Source organism: Balaenoptera musculus, chromosome 11, assembly GCF_009873245.2.
Source record: "Balaenoptera musculus isolate JJ_BM4_2016_0621 chromosome 11, mBalMus1.pri.v3, whole genome shotgun sequence".
Classification (NCBI taxonomy): domain Eukaryota; kingdom Metazoa; phylum Chordata; class Mammalia; order Artiodactyla; family Balaenopteridae; genus Balaenoptera; species Balaenoptera musculus.
Genome location: NC_045795.1, coordinates 76,672,749 through 76,699,413, shown reverse-complemented (window position 1 = coordinate 76,699,413; position 26,665 = coordinate 76,672,749). Strand labels below are relative to the sequence as shown.

The 26,665-nt window shown below is 37.7% G+C and overlaps 1 protein-coding gene across 9 annotated transcripts; it reads right to left on the bottom strand.

Annotated features, from left to right (window-relative positions):
- Nucleotides 1-250: 250 nt before the first annotated feature.
- Nucleotides 251-14,125, bottom strand: C11H3orf14 (chromosome 11 C3orf14 homolog). 9 transcript variants are annotated; one of them, XM_036870809.1, is made up of 6 exons: nt 14,069-14,125; nt 13,490-13,767; nt 12,805-13,001; nt 11,261-11,384; nt 2,857-2,931; nt 251-722 (listed from the first exon to the last, which is right to left on the bottom strand). In XM_036870809.1, exons 3-6 carry the CDS (start codon nt 12,855-12,857, stop codon nt 588-590), a joined length of 387 nt encoding a protein of 128 aa, XP_036726704.1. In that variant the 5' UTR covers nt 12,858-13,001; nt 13,490-13,767; nt 14,069-14,125; the 3' UTR covers nt 251-587. The 9 variants fall into 9 exon arrangements, with proteins under 9 accessions (XP_036726704.1, XP_036726707.1, XP_036726706.1 ...); XM_036870812.1 differs by having other exon boundaries at nt 12,805-12,889; nt 13,249-13,767; nt 14,016-14,119; XM_036870811.1 differs by having other exon boundaries at nt 12,805-12,886; nt 13,249-13,767; nt 14,016-14,119.
- Nucleotides 14,126-26,665: the final 12,540 nt, after the last annotated feature.

The following is a 26,665-nucleotide window of genomic DNA, read 5'->3' as shown; positions in this document are numbered from 1 at the left end:
ACTTATTGAATGCTTGGTAGTTTAGTTTTTGCTTCGAGAATTTTTACAGGTCCAGTGATCTATGAGGGACAAAATCCTATGAATCTATTTCCTGATCAATATTATTATACTAAGCAATTGTCACTGTCTTTTCATTTGTTAAAAAGCTAAAGGAGTGAGCAAACAACCACTTGGATCCTGAGCCTTATCCCCATAACAAAATAACTGAAAAGTAAAGATTATAGAATATGTAAAATCAGAACTACTGGTATTCACTGTTTAGGTGAGAGTGACAGTAAATGACTTTTTTTTTTTTTAACAGCACACAACACTCATTCAGCAGCTTATTTAATCAACAGTCCACCTTTCAATTATCAGCTTTTAACACTTCCATGGGTTGGGTAGAAAGCAAATTCATGACACTGAAAGAGTAGTAGGTCTCCCAGTGATGGCCTGAAAGTTCCAAGTAGATTCTCAAATCTTCATTGTCATTGAGGAAGTAATGAGACGATGTGAACATGTCTGATTCCTAAAGTTCCTGCAGTGACCTGCATATTCTTTAACACTCAGCTTTCCTAAATAGGTTTTTGAAATAGTATGTGAAGAAGCTATTGCTGCACCTCCTTTTGAATGGTATCTTCTGCTTCATTTGGATTTTCAACACCAATAGGATATGGTGCTCTTCCTAAAAGAAACTGTTCCCATTTGGGAATATATTCTTCTACTGATGCCCAGTAAAGAGTCTGGAAAAAAAACCAACATCCAAAAGTAAAAAAGCATATCAAGCAATTGAACTTGGCTTTTCATAATAGTCTAAATGTTTATTCACTTAAATGTGTGTGTGCGTATACACACACACACACACACACACACTCACACATATACGTAGAATGCACTTCCTCTACAGAATATTTTATGTTAATTTTAGAAAAAAATCTGGCTACTTACTAGTGTTAATTTTCAAATTTCTCAGTAAAACTAGAGCCTGGCAGAATTACAGGTTTTACAATTTTATTGTGATTTTACACGCCCTCTTGTGGCCAATCTTGTGATTATTACCAGTAGTATCATTTCAGGCTACACAATCATTAAAAGTTTTTGTTTACTGTTCCCAATCCCATACCAAATGATTGCCCATACTAAAATTATCACAATGAAATGATTCAACATGAACAACTGCTGTAGAACTAACAGAAAAAGATGTGACCTGGATGAGATCAGCACCTGAAATATAAGGGGCATGCTAGAGGACTCAGGTGAACTGACCCCTTAATTGCAGGGGGGAAAAACATTTAAAGTTATGCATCCGCAAAATTATGCACCCGCTCTATCTTTTAGAAGAGCACCTGATATGGCAAACTGTAACTTCTTCCCACATTTTTTGGGATAAAACAATATCAACATCATCTAGCTATTTTTAATTCAAGTAACTTGGAAGTTGAGACGCTGTGTTCCTAGACTGACTGTAGCAGTCTGTAAGCTGTAGAAGCTCTTACTGCATTGCTGTGTGGCATCTACACGCTTGCATGGTTTCTTGGCTGAGTGCCCTAAGGAGGCCAAAGAAGTCAGATGCCAAAAGCTCTGTGTCATAGGAGGGCATTTGATATGAGATCATCACTATCCAGCTCATTTTCAGAATTCAGTCAAAGAGTTAGCACTGGGGAGACATAATTATTCGCGTTGAGCATTAAAAAGGTAGGGGGTGGGGGAAATTCCCTGCCAGTCAAGTGATTAGGACTCGGCACTGCCACTGCGGCGGGCTCGGGTTCAATCCCTGGTCGGGGAACTAAGATCCCGCAAGCTGCCTGGTGCAGCCAAAAAGTAAAAACTAAAAAATAAAAAAAATAAGATGCTATTATTAAAAAAAAGGTATGAGGGCTCTGAAAGCTGAAAATGATGAGGGGTTCCATGTATCTATGCATCTATGCATGTGGTCTGAGAAGCAGCCTGACATACTTGAAATAAAGGTCATCCTGCTGTGCGAGACTAGCTAAGAAAAATACCGACCAAGGCCTGTGGTTGGGTGTTTCTCCACCATTCACGGCTGGATTAACCCCTATTGTGTCGGCCCTGTACGGGCCAGGGTAAGGTATTGGAAAATTCAACAAAGAAAAAGACATGCCCAAGGCACAACTTTGAACGGGAGGTCTTTCTATCCTTGATCACTGCCTTTCCTTATTACTCTAGATGACACAGAAAATTGCAGGGCAAATTCTCAGCCTTTAATTTTTGAGTCTATTCACATCCCTGGTTAGGCAGCAAACAAAAACTGTATTGAAAAAAGGTCATTAAAAATATAAAATCAAACTATTCTATATGTAGCAAATTCCCTTTCAGCACACATACATTCGTATACCAAATACGGTTTATTTTTGCCAACCATCTTCCCAATCTGTTCTTGAACTGAGCAAAATCAAACAGACAAAAGCCACGCTATACTGCATGATAATACGCATTTAAATAGCGTTGGTTGCATTTTTGGTGAAGAGACTGAGCTGCTACTTCTAACATCAGCCAACAGGAAAAGCATTTTGGTTAGGCTGTCATCTTAAGATTTAGTGCATATTGTCTGTTAGGATTTAACAAGAGAGTCGTTTCTAAGTGACTCGGTGAAAAGGCACAAGGTCTTGATAAAATTTTCACTTGATGTAAAATTTTTTTAAAACCCAGATACTTACAGATTACCCACTACATACAAAGCATGACACTGTGGACATAGAGAGATCAGTGAGACACATCTCATTTATTTTACTGAATGAAGGAATCTGGGATGTATACATACACAGCCACTTACAATGCACTACTAACTGAAGAACCTCTTTTCCTTCTTTTTTTTTGAGGGTCTCTTCTTTTACATTTGTTCCTTAAGATTCTCACCTCAAGAGAAGCCACCTCAGGTGGTGGAACTGGATGATTCTGGGTCTGTAGAGACTTCTCTGCCGCTTCTATATCCTGTAACAGATAGAAGCATTTTCAAAACAAAATGTATTTAAACCGCGCACACAAATGGCACCTGTAATAGCAATATCTGTATCCCAGATCTCTCGCTTCAACTCTCCTCTGGATATACAGTTTGAACTGACGGACAGGCACTGACAGATCACTGCTTAATTAACCGGTTTCAAAGAGAGGATGCAGGGTTTCTTATTTTAAAATAAAAGGCAGGGATGGGGGTGGTACTTCTAAGTTCTGCCTTTTTCATTTTAAGTAGCTAGGAAATGCCAATAATTCTTGGAAAAAGAACTTCCTCTAAACTGCTCAGAGTACTAACTTAGCTTTAAAATCCTTTAAAAACAGCCAGATGGATAAAATAGTCAAATATTCCGATACGAAAAACAATCAGATACTCAGACCCATGCTAGGCTGACCTTCAAAGTGAAGAGTTCTAGTCTGTCCAGATCATGCAAATGGTATATGAATGACACACATTACATTTGTTCAATATTCCATTTTTTAATTTTATACTTAGGCAAATACTTCCCATATTGAAAAGGTCCATGAGGTACCTGAGTACTCTGCAACAAGAACCTTTCACTATGCTATCTAGATTTTTAGTATCAGATTGCTAAGCTAATCTCAAAGGCAAGTTTTATTGCTAGGTAGTATTGATACATCCTTCAGCTGATGGCATTCAAGTATCATGCGGTATGTTGTAGTTGAATTTGTAGATGTTTGTGTTTTCTCTTATGGTTGTAGAAACACAAGAGTACTTAAGGTTGATTCATACCTCAGTAAAGATTTTATCTAGATCTGTGCATAAAGTTCACGCCCAGAAATGTAAGACTTTGCAAGTTGTTACAGAAATATTCGAACCCTGTTAAATAAATACTCCCCAAATCAGCACCTGTGTTGTCTTGTGCTTCTTTAGGTTTGTCAAGTTTCCAGGGTGTTGGTTGAAGGCCATGTGAATTTTGTCTCTCCTTTGAGCTTAGTGAGTTGAGAGAAGAGAGAAAGTTCTCTGCTCCATGTACAAGCACTGGAGTGATCTAAGTACAGGGCTGTTGGACAGAAGGAGAGCGATGGAAGAGGGCGTGGGAGTGGGGTGTGAAGAAGCCAACGCTGAACAGGAGAAAAGAGATAGCAGATGGCAGCGGCGGGAGCAAGGAATGGGTGTGAAATGGAAAAGGGAAAAACAGGAAACTCCCTAAAGGGACTCCCCAAAGTTGCACAACCAGTAATGCACCTGCTGTCTAGAAGAAGGTGATTTGAAGGGGAAAGACAACAATTTAGGGATAAAAAGCCCATCTATAAGCATGTCTCTCCCATACCAGAAGTTCACGGCCAAGACTCAGGCTTAAAGAGCTCTTGATGCCGATGATACAACAGACATGGGAGACCAAGTCTTCTGATTACATTGAAATTTAAGAAGGTCCTGGAAGAACCACTTTTTACTTCTAGAAATGAAACAATAAAAATCAGAACCCCAATTTTACCATTATTCTAAGAACAGTTACAAAGTTATCTTTACTGGGAGATCTGGGTGCCCCTAGCACCTATAGGCAAGATTAAACATTTTTCTTAAAGATCAGAAAATAAGGATACTGAATATCTCGTAGAGAAGAGCAGATCTGCAACACAAAGAGCAGGAGATGAGTTTAGGAGGAGGGATGTGTGGCCTGGAAAAGCAGGCCCAAGTCAGCCTCACCTAACTGTCACCTCTGCAGCATTTCAGCAAGGGATTATCACCCCTCCAGAGAACTTCTTCCTTAGCTTAAGTCATATTTCACTTTCTTAGATGTTTTGCTTACCTCTCGGACTCCTTCTCCTCAGCTGGCTCCGTTTTCTCTGGTTTAATCCTCAGGGTGGGCTTTCTTACGATTTGTGGCATCTGTCCCCATCTTTTAAATTTTTCTCCCTCCAAGATTGTCGCTGATCTAGCTTTAATTATTACTGAGGAGGGATGGCTAACTTTTCTTCCTCACCCTTTATTTCTCAACCTGATAAAACTAAACTCATCTTTTTCCACTGAATGTACTGAATGTATAATAGTGGGAATTCTACCCACTCAGATACCTATGCTGTATCCTCAAACTCCAACTGTTCTTATTCTTGCCATTGAAAAATTCAAAGTTCCCTGTATTGTTCCATCAGGATGTCTCCTCGAGCCTTTCCATGTCATTCTCAATGCTGTGGCCTTGTAATTACACTTATTCATTCAACAAATACTTAATACTTACTTGTGCTCATGCCTAGGCCATATCTCACTTTAGTTCAATCCATACCTAACATGGAACTGATTAGTTTTGCTAAAAAGTACCTTAAATATGTCCTCCCCTAGATTAAAAAAAAAAAAAATTGGTACTCACAACACAGAGGATCAAACATGCCTTCCTTAGCCTGACCCAAAATCTTGGCAGTTTGACCCCAGCCTTCTATAGCAAGTTAAATCTTAATACTTCCATATAAGAACCTTCCTTTACACTATATGCTGCCCGAAGGTAAGGGCTGTGTCTCATACAACCTTTAAGCATCTGAGAATCTAACAAAGTGCAGGGTATGTACTAGGTACTTAAATATTCATTAAATAAATACAGACTGAGGTATCAAAGTTTCCTGAGTATAAACCAAAAACTTAAAACAAATTTTTTTACAAAGCACCCAAGGGGGTAGGAGGAGAAAAGGAAAAAAGAGGAGAGGAAGAAAGGCTAGCTGGCCAGCTTTACCTGTACCTTGTTGCCTTGTTGTATAGATTTGTCACTAGACCATTTAAAATTTTATATAGTTAGAGAACAAATGAAAAAGCAATCCCTACAAATTTGAAAATAAAATGAAACAAATCTAACTGCTATCTAGTTGGTGGCATAACCACATGGAGAAGAACTACATCAAGTGGTCTTAGAGAACAGTATTTTGACTGAGCATCCCTAGTGAGATACACCCTAATGACAAAGAGGATTGTAAAAAGTATGTTACTGAAAACCATTCTCAGTAATCACGTGGGTGGTGACAGTGCTGTCTGTATCACAGGATAAAGCACATCAGTAGTTACACTGGTATTGGAAAATTCTTTGGGAACAGATTTTTGGTTTGAGGAAAAGAAGTTAGAGGTAAAAGATCCATGATTTTTTAAGTTAAAAGTCTTGCAAACTGGAATTCTGGAATTTCTGATATGAGCTCCTGATGTATTTTATCTTAAAAAAAAAAAAAGTTGCAATAAACCCCACTAGTGCACAGATAGAGGGCTCTGAACATATTTCCTACCAAAAGGATCCAGGGCTCCTTGGAACAATGGCCAACTCCAGGTCTAAACAGCAAATGCACATGATGAGCCTGGAAGATTGCATCAGACCAGAAAGAAAGGAAACTGTCAGACTGTTAAGATGCCATCAGAAGCATTCAAGAGCTAATCTGAAGAGGCTCTCACTTGGTAAAAATGGGACAAGTTGAGAATAAGGAGGAATAAAAATGGAAATGGATTGAAAAATTTCAAATCCCAGACAGCTCAAAAAGAAAAACAAACAAAAAAGCAACCAAAACCAACAACACCTAATTGGTCACTTTTGGCAGATACTAGAGAACCAACCTCAGTGTAACCAAATAATTGATGAGGGGAAGTTTCTCAATATAAATAATCAGCAGTTGAATGAGAAGGAATAAAATAATTGAATATTGCTTTTTGCAACCCCTAATGAATATACTTAGGCAATGATCATCAATGACTAACATTCCAAAAAGAGAGAGAGAGCCTGGCATTACGGAAGTGTTCTTCCCCAAAACATCGAACTTCAATCTGATCAGGCCTCTGTAATCTGCACTGTTAGTGGAGTATTCCTTAGCCTTAAGTGGCTGCTGAGCCCTCGAAATGTACAAGTCTGACTTAAGATGTGCTGTAGGCACACAAGACACACTGAATTTTGAGGGTCTAGTAAGAAAAAAATATAAAATATTTACTAACGTTTAATAGCAGTTACATTTGAAATATTTTGTTTGAAATTTTAATAATATTTAATCTGTTTATGTTGACGTTCTTAAAAATGATTCCTAGGAAATTTAAAATTATATATGTGGCGTGAATTATATTTCTGTTGCACAGCACAACTTAGATCTGTCAATTATAGGAATGAGGGGGAAGAGAGGAACGTGTTAAATGGGTACCTCAGTGATGGAATTAGCAATATCCAGAAACTCAACAGGACAAATGACCCAGTTCCTTTAACAAATATATGAAAAGGGGGGGAAAAAAGGGCAGGGAGTACTTTTAGAAATTTAGGAGATGTATCGATTACAAATTGGATTTTATTTGGAACCTGATTGGATATTTGAGGATTTATTGTTAATTTCTTAGGTTGATACTGGTATTTTGATTTTGCTTAAAATAGTGCTTATCTTTTAGTGATAAATACTGAAATATAGAAAGAGATATACTGAGGGACTTCCCTGGTGGTGCAGTGGTTAAGAATCCGCCTGCCAGTGCAGGGGACACGGGTTCGAGCCCTGGTCTGGGAAGATCGCACATGCCGCGGAGCAGCTAAGCCTGTGCGCCACAACTACTGAGCCTGCGTTCTAGAGCCTGTGAGCCACAACTGCTGAGCCCGCATGCTGCAACTACTGAAGCCCACGAGCCTAGAGCCCGTGCTCCTCAACAAGAGAAGCCACCACAATGAAGAGCAGCCCCCGCTCGCCACAACTAGAGAAAGCCTGCACGCAGCCACGAAGACCCAACGCAGCCAAAAAAAAAAAAAAAAAAAAAGAGATATACTGAAATATTTACAGATGAAACAATGCAATGTCTGAAGATTAGCTTCAAAATGATCTTAAGGGGTGGAGGTGAGGAGTATAGACAAACAAGGCTAGCTGTGTTCCGATAATGATTGAATCTGGGTGATAAGTGCATGGAAATACATTCTTCTATTCCTTCTTTCACACAGGTGTGAAATTTTTATAGCAATTAAAAAACAAGCTTCCAGTGTGGGTGATGGTATAAGTGTTACTCTATGGCATGAATCTTTAATCTGCTGTAGGATGCTCCCATTCTTCCTCACTCTGGAGTGTTCGCCCATCCTCCTCACAAGAGGATGTTTGTTACCACAAAATCGCCTTTTTGGGTTAAACTAAATTTTGTGGAGGGAAAGGTGGGAGAAATGGCAGTTTATATCATGAAGTATTTGTAGAAATAAAATCCTCTCTCTCTTTTAAATCCATTATGTTTTTGTTAAATTTCATTGTATTAATACTAATGGAAAAAATCACTGAGCCTGTTTTCAAAAGCCACTATCTTCTACCTTTACTGACTAAACCTTCACTGTGAGTTTTCTTTACTGCTTAGATTCATATTCATTCTTTTACTAATGTGTTTGATGGAATTAGTCTCTTTCTTATTGCTCCCCTTTTAAAATCATGCTTTGATATTTCTGCTAATTTATTTTTTCAAGTGCAATTAGAGAAATTTTTTGTTGGGATTTTATTAAATCTAAAAATAACTTTGTGACAACTGACTTAGAAAAATAATAGTTTCCCCAGGCAGGATTAAGGCGTATGTCTCCATTTAAATTTTCTCTTAAAGCTCCCACTGAAGTGTAATAATTATCTTAATACCATTCATGCAGATCCCTTGTTAAAAGCATTCCCAATTATATATTTTATAATTTTATTGCTAATATGAATGTGCTATTTTCCAGCTGTATATATAGGATTGCTGTTGTTTTTTATATGTTTACATTTTATCCATTAATTTTACTCAACTCATACCAGTTTTGAAACAACTTTGGCTTCTCTAAGTATAAAACTATATCATTGAAAGATGCTAGTGTTATATCTTTCTTTCTGCAAGTTAAAGCTCATGCCCCTTTAGTGTTTATGATATTGTTCAGAACATGTGAGTAAGGTCAAATAATGGACGGTGATACAGTCATCCCTATTTTGTTACTATCTTATAGGAATGCTGCCAGGTTTTAATGGTACCATTTTCAAGTGCACTCTGTACTTAAGTACCTATCCTGCTATAACTTAACCTGTTCTTGACAAAGGGGTATTAGGAGTAGTTACCTTATGGTTTCCTCATCTCTAAATTAAGGGATTAGCCCAGATTACTGGTTTTCACAGTTCCTTAGAGCCACAGCAGTGCAGGCAAGGAAGGGCTGAATGGATAGGGCTTTGGGCCAAAGCAGGTCCACTTTTATCTATTTTATATCTTTGGGAAAAGTTTTTACGCTTAAAAAAAAAGACCTTTAGATTAAGAATCTAAGCTATATCTTTTTAAAGTCTCTCCCAACTCAAATTGTGTAATCAAGTCCTATTTATTTTACTTTCACAATAACTTCTATGAGAGAGCCACTAAAATTATACCCAAAGTTAAAGAAAATAATACGAGGGAAAGAAGGACAAAAAATTGCATATCCAATTATTCAAAGTATGTTTAAAAGAAAAACCGGGAAAAACTGCGTCTCTAACAGCAAGCACCGTATCTGGCTGGGATGTAAGAGATAGTTGAAAAATGCTTATAAAAAGATTGAAAGGAAATATACAAAAATATACTAATTTCTAAATGGGCAGATGATATAGAAGGTATGCTTTTTCATCTTTGCTCTTTCAAGTTTTTTTATAGTGAGAATATATTACTTTGATAATTAAGGGAAAAAGCACCATACCAAACTGGTTTCTAATGACTATGAAACTAGGGTCATTATCTTCCTTCTAGATATGACAAAGAGCTACCTTCCTTAAATTCAATCTCTCCATTATTGAAATCACTTTGCATCTAAATAGCAAATGACTCTTTCTTAAAGACCCATTCATATGTTTCTTATATAAGTCTCTCTCTCTTTTTTTTTTTTTTTTTTGGCTCACTTTCAATACTATATTATCTCTACATACCAAGTCTCAACTTCTTCATCTGGTCTCAGAATACATATTCAGCCTTGTTTCCTGTGACTTTCCAAGCTAGTTAGCTTAGGATCCCATGAACATTAGTAAGGCCATTCATTCTTCTTCTGGTCTTGAATCTTCCTTAAAAATTCAATGGCATGTCTTCCCATCTGCCTACTGAAATGCAGCTCCAGCTTAGCTTCCTCTCTGAGACCTGATAGAATATTCTAGCTCTCGAACAGTTTTTACACTTACTCCTAAAGTGCTGAGTATTCCACATAATTTAATTAATGTTTGATCATACAAGGTCTCTATTTTGTGTGTGACAACCTTATGTCATCAACTGAGCCTGTAAGCTACTTGATCTAAAGAACTCTAACTTACACTTATTTATTATCCTCACTTTCTGCCCAGAACTAGCTCAATAGTAAGGACCCTCTGGGCATTCATCAAATACTTTCTCATTAAAAGGAAGACACTTAATATTACCTGCACTTGCTGTAATAAGTAGCAAACAAGCCTTCAAGACTTCCAATTTAGATTTTCTGACTTTTCAGTGCAAATTCTAGATTATCCTATATATTTCCACTTAAAAATAAATATTGCAAACACCATTGGGCAAGTAAGACATATGGCAATATAGAATGCTTTGGTAGCACTATGGCTGTGACTTAAATTACTGTGGATCAAACTGCCAGAAGCTGAGAAGATAACTGAATTTTCCTCTTCCTTTATCCTCTAGTGAGGACAGAAGAGAACTACATCATGCCTATCGATGAAAATATTTAACAATAAAAAACTGAAAACACTGCTTTATAACTTAAATAATATAGCCTTACTACCAAATGTTTTAGTCATAGGATCTCTTGGAAGCTTGAATGGAAGCAAACTTTAGGGTTTTAATTATGGATGAAGCCATACAATTCTGGAAGCAAAGTATAGCAAGCAGCCAAAAATGTTACACATATGATTTTACTCCAAATGGGCACACTGGCCAAATGGTGAGGCCTTGCGCAATCACATACTTTGACCACCTCCTCCATCACCATCAAAAAAGATCGGGGAAATCTGTTATCTTAGATATGAATTCTGTGTGTTGACTGCGGCCCCAGTAGGGCAAAATCAAATTGTTTTAAATACATGATAGGTGCTTTATCGTGTTTCAGGATCTCCCTACGAATAAAAGAAGATGGAAGATAGAAGCTATGTCTTGTATTTATTCTTGCACAAAGGTGACCTTAAAATTCTTCCTGTGGTGACTGATTTTTCCTTAGCCTAAGCAAACTTCAAGTTTTTTCATTAAAAAAAATGAGAATCCGTGCTTCTGGTCCAATTAACATGGGTTTTAAAAATAGACAGTACCTCATTAATTCTTTCTGTAACTCAAAACAAAGAAATTACATCAATCAAAGTTATGAAGTTAACTTAAAACCTTTTTGCAAAGTGGGGAAAATATATTTAATTCAGAGAATCTTACCTTTAAAAGACTAAGGTTCCTTTGTAAAGCAGTCTCAGTTGTTTGCATCTGAGGGGCCTTTTCCTTGTTTTGATCTCCAAGTTTATTCTCCATTTGTTGAAGTAACATTAATCTTTGTGATACTCTAGAGAAAATGAAGATTATATAAAGTTTAAAGAAACATTTTATTGCTTGACCAATATACTGATAAATAACTCATTTTTAATTGCACCTCCCTTCAAGTTCAACCTGTTTTGAAAGCCAATTACTATGTCAATTAATAAGACAGTGAAAAACTTAGGTAGTTCAGTACGTCTTAAGTCTTGGTAAAATTATTTTTATTTTCATATGTATGCTATAAGTACATGTTTCTGTTTTTGTAACCTCTCTGGTCTTTTTAAATTATTGTAGAGTGTTGAAAAATATTTAGTGAAAATGCAAACTGTAATACATATCCCTTTGTACACATACTTATATATACCTCCCCACACATACGTTGATATAACTTGCTATACGAAACCTTCTGCTTAACACTTCAGTACCCCTGAATCTTATGTTACACATTTAGAATTGTGCTAAACTTCCATATGTTTGAAGAAGCAATAAAAATATTTTTTTCCTCTTTTTCCAAGAGAAAGATGATGGTTCCATATATGAGTGAGAGGCTGTGTTTACACATGCATACTCACAACAAGGTAAAACAGTAACTGAAGAAAGATGTAGAAAGGTGTAAGTAATTTATCAAACTACTTTGTTATATATATAATGGACTTTAAAAGTTTCTCCCTGGTTATATGCTCATTTTTACAAGATTTTGGTCTTATTAAATGATCAGATGAGAAAAAAATACACAAATGGTACACCTAACAGTGTAACCATTTCCCAAATAGTTGAGATTTTCAAGAAACACTGTGTTGCATAGGGCTGTTCTTGAGGATAGAACTAAAACCCCAGGTCTCTGAACGGTAAGTTTTGTAAGAAAAATACCTTAGGAGGCCACGGTAGAGAGCCTGGTAATTAAAGAAAAGGAAACCATGAGAGCCCACAATACAGAGGTTAGAGAAGGGTTCATACTAAATATAAGTGCAGGACTGGTCATATAATTTGCAGGGCCCAGTGCAAAATGAAAATTTTTCTCCTTGGCAAAAAATTATTTGGGGTCCCTTGTTAAAAAGAAAAAAAATTACTGGGGATTTCAAGATAGTGAAGTTAGAGCATCAAGTGCAGGGCCTGTGACTACACAGTCACATACTCATGAGAGCCAGCCCTTGGTAAGAGGTTTAGAGAAGTTCATTAAATACCAATGTGGAGTACAGAAAGGTTAGAGGGAGAAGGAATTTATCTAGATATTAGTAACAAGAATTAAGAAGACATAAAACACAATTAGACCTTTTAATCTTTGTTATTCTCGAGGGATAATGGCATGCCTTAACACCAAAATCTCTCAAGTGTCAGAAAATTAAAATGACACACTTACAGATTTTTAAGTCTTCCTATGCACACAGTTTCACTAATAAAAGCCAGGACAGTTTATACATTGAGATTAGCCTTTTTAAAAAACTTACATCTCTTCATGTCTTTTAGAAAGGCGAATTTCTTGAGCAAACAGGGACGTCATCCTTAATCAAAGCTGCCTTTATAAGCTTTCTTCTAAATAATAACATTTAAAGTTACTTCTACCACATGTCCTCAGCTTTGCAACATTTGATCATTCAGCACCTCAATCCACTGGTTCTCTCAGAAGGGAAAAATACAACTTGAGCTATAATAATGTATAAAATGAAAGGAATGCATTTAAAAACACTTTTACTCATGATACATAGTTTTTTCCATATGCCAGATGCATCCCAGAACACTGTGACCCAGGTAAATGCAGCATATTTCCCCTCTTCTTTTTTCCCCCACATTTTTAACCTTCACCAGAATTCAAAACAAACAAGCAGCTGGTACTAAGACTAGTAAACATTTTATTGAATCAACAGAAAGAAAGAAAGAAAAAAAAACCCCACTGTGTAAAATTCAACAGAGGAAAGCGCCTGGGCCAATACAGACAGAGATCTAGCGAACTACTTGGAAGTCTGAGTCTGAAGGCAAATATGGTTGAGTGCAAGAGCTGAAGGTGCCTGCCCAAAGGGAGAATGCAATTTGAGTTGTAATGATGTAATAAAAAAACAGGAATGAAAATTCCTTCTTGAAATGAAGCACTGGCCTTCCTAAATCTTATTTAGTTCATACTGATTGTCTGCTCACCGCCTGAGTGTCCAGCACTGATTTTTTAAAAAATTGAGCCCTTCCTTCACACACACATGGAGCGTGGGACACTGAGCACGGCCAAGGGAAACAGAAACACCGTCCTGCCCTCAACGGGTTTCCTCCTCAAGGCGCCGCTCTGTTTTCAGCACCGCGGAGAGCAGTCACTCGCAGGCTGGCCCGGAAGGGGTCGAGTTACAGATACTTTCCGATGAAATCACTGCAGGCCAATCCTCGCCGCCTTCTTCCCAGTTTCGAATGCAGCGTCAAGGAAATTCCTGGAAGTGAGTCCAAAGTAACTTCTTTTCTGTTGCGACCACCATCAGCACTTCACACTAACCCCAAGACTACGTCTGCCTTTTGAACCGAAGATCCGCTGCTTCTCGGAGTCATCAGCTCACGGACCACTCAAATTCCGCGTACACTGGAAGGACTCAGGAACTTTCCTCCTCACCCTACCTCTTCCCCCTTAACAGTATCCTCCCCACCAGAGCGCAGCCGTCCTTCGGACACTCGGGGCACTCACCCGCAGGCCGTCCTGCTGTCGGACCTCACTCACTCACCGAACCCCACACTGACCTCTTCCGGGAGGGCGCCGCCGACTGTGTAGACGTTAGGTCTCGGTGCAGACCTGGGCGTGGTCACGCCACCATCTTTGCGCAAGCGCGACGCGACGCGAGGTGATGTCATCACGTCCTTATAAAAGGAAGGCGTCCCTCACCAAAAGCTAGTGAAGTGACGCTGCTCTGAGGAAGAGAAGGTTGTTGGAGGACTTCAGGAACCCCATGGAAAATCCGTTTGGTGGTAGCTCCGTTTCAAGCGCTTTTTAAATGGTACTTGCATGTGTTGAAAAGACTTCAGAGAGTGAAAATGGTGTCTTAGAAGCCAGAACATCACAGTAGAATGGGGAAGGGGAAAAACACTTCAAAGTTGTCCAGAGACTTTACAGTCAATTCCATGAGAGCCTAAGGAAGAACTTCGCCCTGGGCATCTGATGCTGAGCCCGGCAGCAGAGCTCTGCCTGCTTGTAGGGCAGCCCCCATAGGGACAAGGATGCTGATCTTTCACTTCTTGAGGAATTTGTGTATCAACCATTGTATTTGCGTGGATGATCTCGTTCACTGATCCCCACAACGCCTGGTGAGATGGATGCCATTCTCCTAATTTGACAGACGAGGAAACAAGCTTGGTTATTTACATAAATTGTAACTTGAAGCCAGCAGAGCCTCAATTAGAATTCCCGCAGCCCTCAGGACAAACATTTGGGAATAATCCCTTAGTGTTGTAAAGTGCATTCTTAAACATCCTTTTCTCCCCTTGAAATAACTTTGTGAGTTACATGGCAGTATCCTTAGTTATAGAGGAAGAAGTTGAGGTTCAAGAGGGGTAATGTTTTCTTCCTGAAGTTTACTGAGTTGGTAAAGGGCAAAGAGCTAGGACTCCAATCCAGGTGTTAAATTTTTTTCCTTCTGGAATATCTACATAAAACTTAGCTCCTGCTTCAAGACTACTGCACTTCTATGTTTTCTTTGCTTGGAAAGCCCCTTCCCCAGATACTGACATAGACTGAGTTTCTCATCTTTCAGTCCTACTTCCTCAGTGAAGCATTCCCTGAACCTCCAGTATAAGATCGCAAGTCTGTCTCTTCACCCTTCCTGCTCCTTCTCCTGTTTTACTTTTCTCCAGAACACAGCATCATTCCATGTATTTTATAGTCACTTGTTCATTTGTTTACCAGTGCACCCCCGACTAGAATCTGAACTTCCTTTTAATATTTTTGTCTCTTCTATTTGCTGAGCAACTAGAACTGCCTGACTATAGGTGCTCAGTAGATATTTTTGAATGAATGGATGAAATAATTCCCCCGTGGAAATTCTGTCATAATTTAAGAGAGCTCTGTCTTTAATTGCTAGGACTTTTGATTTAGCTGTTTCACAGTGTTACTTAGTAAAGATAAAAAATAGACCTCTGCATGGTCCTGTGTTCTAGGAATGAAATGGAGCTTTGGCACAGTTACAAGGCATTCTTGTTTATCTTTTATGGAAGTTAACAAATAAGGATTTTGCTTAAATTGGTAATGGGTTGAAGTTGAGAACTGGAAGATGGCCCATTAAAGCATTTGGATGTTGCTGAAGACAACTTTAGTCATCTCCCTTCTTTTTGTGAATTCGCATAGTGACACAATTGGGACAATCCCAGCTCTTTCAACTTTGAGCCCAGCTTCTTTAGGTCATTGCCTGCCTTAGCAGTGAACTAAGGAATGAATACCTTGGAAATTTTCTTGCAGTTTTTAGGAACAGTAAACAGGGATATCTCACAGATACTTAGAGATTATCTAGATAGACTGTGATAATTTATAGTATCCCATAAAAGTATCTCCTCCCTATCTAAAGATCTACTGTGATAGCGTGCTTCCTCCTGACATAACCCATGGTTGATCCTTTCTGAGATACCTGGCTGGGGAGGAAGAATCTCTGGCAATTACACAGACTAGCTATTAACGTACAGCTTCTGTATTTATTAGGTAAGTTTAGGTATTTTCTGGAGTGAGGTATTCATGGTCTACCATGAAGATTGTTGTAACCTACTAAGTAACATCTGGCCCATAATGAGGCCTTCTGTAAATATATAGTGAAGTTATTATTTCCTAACCTTAGACTAGTTCCGTGCACTAGCATGCTATAATTGTTCCCTTATTATTATTTAGAAATTATTGGCTCATTTAGTCATAAAGATGTATTTATTAAACATCTGTAAGATGTTTCTGTAGTCTCTGCTCCCAACAGCCGAGAATCTGGCTCAGCTCTTAAGATATATGCAAAAAACTAGAGGATGATGGTGACAATATAAAAATGGCTAATACCTATTGAGTGCTTGCTCTGTACTAGGCACTTTGCATGAATAATCCTCATAATAACCCTATGAGCAAGGATGCCGAACTCTTACTATCTTCCTGTTCATAGCTGAGAAAACTGAGGCTTAGAGAAATGACTGACTTCAGATCACACTGCTAGTAAATGAACTGCAGCTTGTTTGGTGTTAGTATTCTAACTAACTCTGTATATTATATTGAGAATGTGAAATTAAAACGTATCATACAGATTATGAGAGTGCTAGAAAAGACAGGAGAGACCACTATGAGTTGGGATAGTCTAGATGGCATTTTGGAAGACTGAGGTAGAGTTTGAAAAATGGGTGGGATTTGGAAGTCTGTTTTTGTGATTGGGTGTATCAGGTGGCAGGTGAGTGGGGTGTGAAGTCTTCAGTGCGAAGGAGTCAGTGGACACAGGAGTGTGTGCTTGAGAACACATCTGGAGTGAGGGCCAGTGGAAAGGAAACACTGAGAACAGTGTTTTCTCCTCATTTCCCCCAATTTTGAAGTTTTCATTTCTGGTACCAGAGGATATGAAAATAGAGGATTGACAGTAATAAAGAGAAGGCGTTATTATAGATGAGACCGGTAAGTAGAGAATAGAAATGAGGACAGAAGAGGAAGGCTTGGGGATGAAAAAGGAAGGACAAGCTTTAGAGTAAGAAATAATTCAAAGAATCGCAGAATCCTTGACAATTTGAAAGACTCCAAATTACTAACAGTAAATTCTGTTGTGGTTTGTATTAGAGGCCATCTTTTTAGATTTCTTTTGGGTTTACTCTGTGTAGTCAAATGTTAAGAAAATAAAGACCTCATACCTGAAATGGAGTTAGTTTTTCTTCTGTTTTGGGAAATCCCAGATGAAATTTGGAAAGTGGGGCTACTTGCCTGTATTTCTGCTTTTCTTCACTTTGAAATAAAATAATTAGAATCTTACCTTTTTCCATAGTTGTAGACTGTCCATTTTACTATGGAAAAATATTCTATTCTCCAAATAGATCTGTAATGCTTTAAATTATCCCCAGATGGGTTTTGGCCAGAGAGAACTTACAACGAGATACCTCTTTGGGATATTTGGTCTATGACTCAGCTATCAATCTAGGTCCAATCAGATAAAACTCTGCAGTCTAGAAATCATGATCACAGCTGGTACCTACGTTGTACACGTTCTTCGCTGGGAGAACAAGGCCATCCTAGAGATTTCCAGTGAACATTTGCATATGACTTTTCCTTCTAGGGGGGCAAGTTAAAAACCTCAACAGTTCTAAAATTCACTTGAGGAAGCATTCGAATTTTAAAGTTGACAGCACACATGATAATTCTTAGCAGATCATTTGTATGTTGTATACGTAGAAATATATATACTCGTTACTTCCCAAGTTTTAGTAATTCAAAGCTCATGCAAGCCTTCTGTCTTAAACTGACATGCTTGCAGCTGTGTATAATTTATAAAGGCCTTTTGTTTCAGTCCTGTCTCCTTGATTTCCCAGTGACTTTTAATTCATTCATTAGTTTCACTATAACTCTTTAACTTGGGTTTTTCTTTTCTTTTCTTAGTGAAAAGCAACTTAGTTTTTTATTTTTAAAGCAAAATAAAAATCTAAAGTATACAATCCTTTCACTTTTCAAGCTAGGGACCAGGAATATAAAATTCTATTCAATAAAGATATCATGGTAGTGAAAATGCAACATCTATAAAGAGGTCTCATTTTCCTTATCTGTTTTTTTTGAAGCAGAAGAATAAAAAGTAAGAGGTGACTCTGGAGTTTTAAAGAAGGGAAACGTTTTGAATTTTTAAAGAAGAGTAAACATTTCTAGGTTTTTAAAAAGCAATGTTGTAGTTCCAGCCTGAAGCCTGGAACCACATGCATCATCGAAGTCCTTTCTATTCCTCACTCTTGATGGAAAAAAAAACAAAACCCTTATTTCTTTTTTAAAAATTAATTAATTTATTTGGTTGCATCAGGTCTTAGTTGCAACAGGTGGGCTCCTTAGTTGCGACTCGCCGGCTTCTTAGTTACAGCATGTGGGCGCCTTAGTTGCGGCTTGAGGGCTCCTTAGTTGTGGCTCACCGGCTCCTTGGTTGTGGGATGTGAACTGTTAGTTGCGGCACACATGTGGGATCTAGTTCCTGGACCAGGGATCGAACCTGGGCCCCCTGCATTGGGAGTGCAGAGTCTTAACAACTGCGCCACCAGGGAAGTCCCCCCCTTATTTCTTTCTATGAAATTTGGGGGTGCAGTGGAAGGGTCATATTTCCTTTTATCTATTTCCATGATGTCATATCTCTTGTGTTCTTTAGGGTAGCATGACTGAAAATGTTTAGAGTTGTGCTAAATTTTCATGGCTTTGGCATTTAGTATCAAGGGGGCTAGTGAACCAGATGACATTTAGACAAGTTCTGGGTCATGTTAGTGAACCAGAGGTTCTCCCACTCTAGGAACAATAAGGCAAAACACTGTCTGATATTCTTTGCAGGCAGTTCTATTTGAAACTCCCCGAAAGCAATGTTTTGTGACTGCCATTCTTGTCTATCTTGACCCACTCTTTTTTTTTTTTTTTTCCCTTGGTGAAATATTTTATTCTTTTTGTTAAAATTTTTATTGGAGTGTAGTGGCTTTACAATGTTGTGTTAGTTTCAGGTGTATCAGTTATACATATACCTATATCCATTCTTCTTTAGATTCCTTTCCCATATAGGCCATTACACAGTATTGAGTAGAGCTCTAACTTGGGTTTTTCTTGAAGCAGGGATTCTCTCTTTCATAGCCTTCCTTCCTGTTTATTTTCTCTACTCCCCTCTGCCCCCCGCCATTTTGCTCTTATAAATCCTGTAACGGCTTTATCATTAGTCCTCTATTGAGTAAGCAATTAAAAACTTTCTTAAATGCATACTTGTCTACTTGGTAAGCATTGTATTTAATGCTATGCCACTGTGTTTATCCAGCACATTCAAGGTTCCTTTTTCTTTTTTTTTTGACCGCACCACACAGCATGTGCAATCTTAGTTCCCAAACCAGGGATTAAACCCGGGCCCCCTACATTGGAAGCGTGGAGTCTTAACCACTGGACCGCCAGTGAAGTCCCCAAAACATTCAAGGCTCTTTGCACCAGCTAGTTTTTTGGAATTATTGTTTGCTATGTGCATCCACTTGAATACTTACTTACCTTTGAAAGAACAAAAATTGCAGTTTTACCCCATTGCAACTTCTTAGTTTTAGGATCTAATGATGTGTAAAAATATTGTCAGAAAAGGCTGTTGTGGTTCACTGTGTTTGGTACAGATAATTTAAAAAAAAACACACACCTATATCCTTCATTTATATGAGAATAGCATGAGAAAATGTTTTACCTATTCTTTAAAAAAAAATTTCATGTTCATACATTTCTTATTTTGCTGGAGTATCAGGTCTTATTTTCAAATCTGAGTTTATTTTTCTCTTAATTATCCCTTTAGTATTGCTTTTCTGGATCTATTGAGATGATCATAGGGTTTTTATTCTTCAGTTTGTTAATGTGGTGTACCACACTGATTGATTTACATATATTGAAGAATCCTTGCATCCCTGGGATAAATCCCACATGAACATGGTGTATGATCCTTTTAATGTGTTGTTGGATTCAGTTTGCTAGTATTTTGTTGAGTATTTTTGCGTCTGTGTTCATCAGTGTTATTGGTCTGTAATTTTCTTTTTTTGTAGTATCTTTGACTGGTTTTGGTATCAGGGTGATGGTGGCCTCATAGAATGAGTTTGGGAGTGTTCCTTCCTCTGCAGTTTTTTGGAAGAGTTTCTGAAGGATCGGTGTTAACTCTTCTCCAAATGTTTGATAGAATGCGCCTGTGAAGCCATCTGGTCCTGCACTTTTGTTTGTTGGAAGTTTTAAAATCACAGTTTCAATTTCAGTAGTTGTGATTGGTCTGTTCATATTTTCTATTTCTTCCTGGTTCAGTCTTGGAAGGTTGTACCTTTCTAAGAATTTGTCCATTTCTTCTAGGTTGTCCATTTTATTGGTGTATAGTTGCTCATAGTAGTCTCTTAGGATGCTTTGTATTTCTGTTGCATCCTTTGTAACTTCTTCTTTTTCATTTCTAATTTTATTGATTTGAGCCCTCTCCCTTTTTTGCTGAGTCTGGCTATAGGGTTATCAGTTTTGTTTATCTTTTCAAAGAACCAGCTTTTAGTTGCATTGATCTTTTGTTTTCTTTGTTTCTATTTCATTTATTTCTGCTCTGATCTTTATGATTTCTTTCTTTCTACTAACTTTGGATTTTGTTTATTCTTCCTCTAGCTGCTTTAGGTGTAAGTTTAGGTGCTACTGCTTTTCAGTAATGACTTTCTTAAATTGAAAGCTGAGCAATTGACTGATGGTTTATTCTTACAGACCTTCTCCTCAGATTTGGATACGCATGCCACTTTTAACATAAGAATATTAAAAACATTAGGTAGTTAAATATACACTTGGGATTTGGCTAATTTTTTTAAAAATTTATTTGTTATTTATTTATTATTTATTTTTGGCTGTGTTGGGTCTTTGTTTCTGTGTGAGGGCTTTCTCCAGTTGCGGCAAGCGGGGACCACTCTTCATCGCGATGCGCGGACCTCTCACTATCGCGGCCTCTCTTGTTGCGGAGCACAGGCTCCAGACGCACAGGCTCAGTAGTTGTGGCTCACGGGCCTAGTTGCTCCGCGGCATGTGGGATCTTCCCAGACCAGGGCTCGAACCCGTGTCCTCTGCATTGGCAAGCAGATTCTCAACCACTGTGCCACCAGGGAAGTTGGCTAATTTTTATAATCAAACTTTTCAGATATAAAAAATGAAATAATTCCTTAATACCCTTATATACGAGTCTGCTTTTCTTGGACTCTGAAAAAAATACAAACAGGAGGCCATAGAAATAGACTGAAAATTTCTTTTCTTTAAGTTTTTAATGTATTTCCCTAAGTCCAAATGTGTATTAGTTGCTCATTGATTTGTTTATATATTCAAAAACAATGTTTTAATTAGATTACATGTGAGCCTCACTTTTTAGTTAACCTAAAATATTTGAAGCTGGTAGAACTATTAATAGTACTTTGAAAAATTGGATAGTTATCCTTTTACAATTTTGTTTGAAGAATATTTGTTATGAAATAGGGGTTAAACATGTTGGCTCATATGCCTAAAATTTTGAAGAAGAGTAGTAGAGGGGAAAATAAATGGATTCATTTTAACTCTAGATGGCAGTTAAACACAGCTAACAAACACCAACTTGTTTGAAATACAGAAATACAAAAATAGTAGAACACACACGCATTCTCTTCTACCATCCAGTTTATTATATTCTCCAAATGATATCTTGGATTGATATTACTAAACAAAGATGTATAAAATGTAATTACACACAAATGAAATAAATAGTGTAGACCTGTAATTGCAAGATTTTTTTTCAGCTGGTAATATGGCATATACCTGTGCAATGGTATAGTACCTGTATCTAATTTTGCCATTTTTACTAACATTTAGTTCAGTGTAGTTTTATTTTATGTACAATTATTTACCAATATCAATTCAAACCACATGCCATTGGGAAAACTATTACATATTTAATATCTTGAAAATTTTTAATATATGCAAAGTTTATTTTCATAAAAAATTTGGTCCATAAAAGTCCACTCCAAAATCTGGCACAGATATCCAAGCATGTTCATTTGAGATCACTTTTACTTTTCTTGGCTGTGCATTTAAAAATATGCTTTTTTACATGTAAATATTTAATTCACAATGTTAGCGTATTGCTTTTAAGGTACTAAAATTATGTTTTTGATAGTATTTATAAAGGAAAGGAAAAGCTTGTCAGATCATACTTTGTTCTCATCTCATGGTCCTAGCTCTTTGAGTAGACTTTCTATAGATGTAGAGTGCAACTATCTCCAGTTTATAATTACTATACATTGATATGATGTCTAGCAAATAGAACGAAAAGGACTTAAAGTAGACCTGATTAGTCTAACCTGATTTGTCAGGTGGCTTAGAAAAAGAAAGGATGTGATATCTTTAAAAAAGTTTATTGATTGCAGATTTTATATGAAATAACTAAATCCTTTTGAGAGGACTTATTTGATTGACTTTCATTTCTTTGTGTGTAGCAATTTATGTCCTGAGTTTATTTCCAAACAGTGGATCAATGCATAGGCAGTAGCTGACACCCAGGGCAAAGGGCCTGCATGTGAGCCCCCAGGCCATATAGTTCCAAAACTTTGTAGGCCTTGCACTCAGGGCACAGGTGAAGTTGTTCTGCCTCTTAGCCACAAAGGTATGGAGGTTCAGAGTAGCCTACTGGAAGCTTAAACCCTGAACATCTCAGACCCTGGAATTAGCACTTGCCTTTGAGTTGGTAGAATAAATGTTAAGTAGGCTTTCTAATAATAGAGATGTGATCCTACTTTAGAGAGTTTGGTGCCCTTGTATTGATTTCCCTAGACTCCAAACTCCTAATAGCAGATGTTGGTTTCTAATAGTTTCTTGATGAATGCTTGCTGAATATAACTTGGCAACATGGTAAGTGCTTTGTTTCTTTTCCTTTTTTTGAGCAACATAAGAACAGTCCGATGTTACTCAAAAACTGAAGTAAAAGAACTTACCCATTTATTTTAGAGAAGTTTCTGCTAGAATTTTATAATGATTGATGTAATTGCTGCGCATGTTTCCTTGCATGAATATAAAGTTACCAGAGCTTCTGATTTTTTCAAGTGAAGACAGAAATTTGGATTTTAATGTGAAATTTTCTGATTTTTCAGTGTTAGCAACTAATTCGAATAAAAAAGAACAAAGCAAGCACATGTGCACACATACCAGTGGACTGATGGCTTGCAACCTTCAATGTGCACTACTCTCATTTTGCAAGCTCATTTTTTAATAACATGTTCTAAAATTTATTAATTTAGATCTTTTAGTTATGGTTGTCATCTAATTATACTTTTTTGAGGTTACACTTTAGTTCTCTTAAAATTAGGTTTTGGGATTTTTCTAAAAGTCTTCAATTTCATTTTCACCATCATTCTCTTGAGTAATATCTACAAATATCTGCTCCCATCCTTTGCATTTCAATCCATCCTAATTTCACTTTCAGAGAATAACCTTAAATTAGGTTTTGGAAGTAACTTGCTATGGGTAGCACAGGCCACCTACTTTGGGTCCAAAAATGCAAGTACTAAAGACTAGTGCGTGATAGCCTCCTCATTAGTTTTTCTTCTACTTTTTTCTTTCTACAATCTTCTCCACAGTCACAGTGATTTTTTTTTCAAAACATAAATCAGAACTTGTAACTCTCTTCCTCAAACCCTGAGGTGATTTTTCATTGTCCTTTGAGGAAAATCCATGCTCCTTCCCATGGCCCTGCTTTATCAGGCTCTGGTTACCAGTGTTCTCACCTCTCCCCACATTCCCCCTCGTTTACTCTGATCTTGCTAATGCTCACCAAGCGCAGTCCTATCTTAAGAACTTTTGCACTCAGAGTTCTCCCTGCCTGGAACATCTTCCACAAAGCTTTTCATGTTCTTCACATGTCACTCTCTGAGAGTCCTTTCTTGCCCACTTTGATGAAAATAATCCCTTTCACCATCATTTTCTGTCCTCTCTTTAAAAAATATTTATTTATTTACTTACTTACTTACTTTTGGCTGCGTTGGGTCTTCGTTGCTGCTTGCGGGCTTTCTCTCGTTGCGGTGAGCGGGGGCTACTCTTTGTTGTGGTGCATGGGCTGCTCATTGAAGTGGCTTCTCTTTGTTGCGGAGCACGGGCTCTAGGCACATGGGCTCAGTAGTTGTGGCTTGTGGGCTCTAGAGCGCAAGCTCAGTAGTTGTGGCACATGGGCTTAGTTGCTCCGCGGCATGTGGGATCTTCCCGGACCAGGACTCGAACCCATGTCCCCAGTATTGGCAGACAGATTCTAAACCACTGCGCCACCAGGGAAGTCTCTTTCTGTCCTCTTAACTTATTATTTTTGTGGTGTTTACCTCTCCCTGATATACATTTGCATACATATGTACACAGACACATAGACATACACATATACATATATATCAGATATATTTGCTCACTTGTTTATTGTCTGTCTCACCCACTAGAATATAGATTTCATGACAGCAGGAACCTTGTCTGACTTGCTGACTGCTGTATCCTTAATACTTAGAATAGCACCTAGCCCTATTCTGCATAACAGGATTGTCAAATAAATGAATAAATAAGATCTAGGTAGCCACTTTGGTATTGAGTGATAGAAGAGAGATCTCAAGTTTGGAAAGGGCTGCAGAAGCAAAGTTAGGAAGACATGGCAAGTTATGACTCAGGTACCTCAGTGCTGTACATTTGATATAGCTACCCATCATTGTAGCCACTTACCCCAATAGGGTTTTTTTTTTCCAATTTTAGAAATTTGATTTTCTGTATTATATGATAGAATTAAAAATGTTAAACATGCTTTGTACAACTACATTCTCCTAAGTGACTTACTAAATTCATGGTGTGATTTTGCATGTGGAGTAGTGTAATAAGATAAAATCTATTAGAAAGTTATGCTTTCTGAATCTACACTCTCATGTTAACATTTGATGTTCACAATAAAATCCTGGGATGTGTTTCATAGTAATACTTTGAATTGCTGTCAGATAACTAAGGATTCAGAGAAATAAGATTAAATAATTATTTGTATGGTATTTTCTTTGTTTTGTATATCAGTATATATGAGTTCTTGGTAGAGAAGTAATTCACAGTAGACACAACATAGAAAATATGTTAAATTGTTGAAGTATTTCAGCATTGTTGAAATCAAGATTTTCTTGTAGTTTTTGTTGTAATCTAGTTTTGCACGTGAACTTTTATCTATTTGTGTAAGACACATTTTCTGACAGCTGGGAATGCTTTTAATTTTTTTTAAGCTCACCATTTTGTTTTCATTGATAGTTTAAACATAGTCTGTTGAGAGTACTTATGGAACTTTACAGAAAGTTCTGTGAGGAAAAAAACTTTATATAAACTTATTTGTCCGCCAACTTTGCTGTACATAAATATATCCATATAAAATTTCTACCTCGGGACTTCCCTGGTGGCGCAGTGGGTAAGACTCTGTGCTCCCAATGCAGGGGGCCCGGGTTTGATCCCTAGTTGGGGAACTAGATCCTACATGCATGCTGCAACTGAGTGTTCTCATGCCACAACTAGGGAGCCTGCGTGCCGCAACTAAGGAGCTGGCACGTTGCAACTGAGGAGCCCGCCTGCTGCATCTAAGGAGCCCTGGAGCAGCAACTAAGGAGCCTGCCTGCTGCAACTAAGACCTGGTGCAACCAAATAAATAAATAAATAAAAAGAAAATTTAAAAAAATTTCTACCTTGAGTAAGAGTAGGTCAACCTTAAACATAACAGGTATAGAAAAAGAAATATAAAAGTAGCCAACTCATCTTCTTATCCCAGATGTTATAGAAATTTTAACCCAGTTTATGTTGTGAATAAACCTAAAAAGTTTGACCTTTACAACTGAAATGCCCCGGAACCTTGCACTGATATTTGATAGAGAGGCAGTGTGTTGAAATGGCCATGTTGCCAAATTAGAACACGTGGATTCTAGCTCCAGATTTCCTACTTAAGAGCTGAGTTTCATCACTGCCCAGAAAGGGAAATATTACCTTCTTTCTCAACTTCACAGGATACTTGTGAGGGCCAAATGAAATAACGCATATGAAAGTGCTTTCAGAATTGATAGACACTATGACATGTAAGATTTTCATTTCTGGGGCTTCCCTGGTGGCGCAGTGGTTGAGAATCTGCCTGCCAATGCAGGGGACACGGGTTCGAGCCCTGGTCTGGGAAGATCCCACATGCCGTGGAGCTGAGCCTGCGCGTCTGGAGCCTGTGCTCCGCAAAAAGAGAGGCCGTGATAGTGAGAGGCCCGCGCACTGCGATGAAGAGTGGCCCCCGCTTGCCACAACTAGAGAAAGCCCTCGCACAGAAACGAAGACCCAACACAGCCATAAATAAATAAATAAATAAAATTAAAAAAAAAAAAAAAAAAAAAAGATTTTCATTTCTGAGTGTCATTCATGGTAAAGCAGATCTATTTTATTAGACTGTATCACACATAGTCTTGTTACATGTGGTAAAAAACCTTATTATAAATTGTGTAATTTAGAACATGGTTCTGTCTCATGGACTAAGGTTTCCTTGATAGCAAGGCTCTGGTGTATTTTAGTTCTGATTTCTTCTTTGAATTTCCAGTTCACATCTTTTCAAAGATAATATTTTCTCTCACTACTGAAATAATGACCTG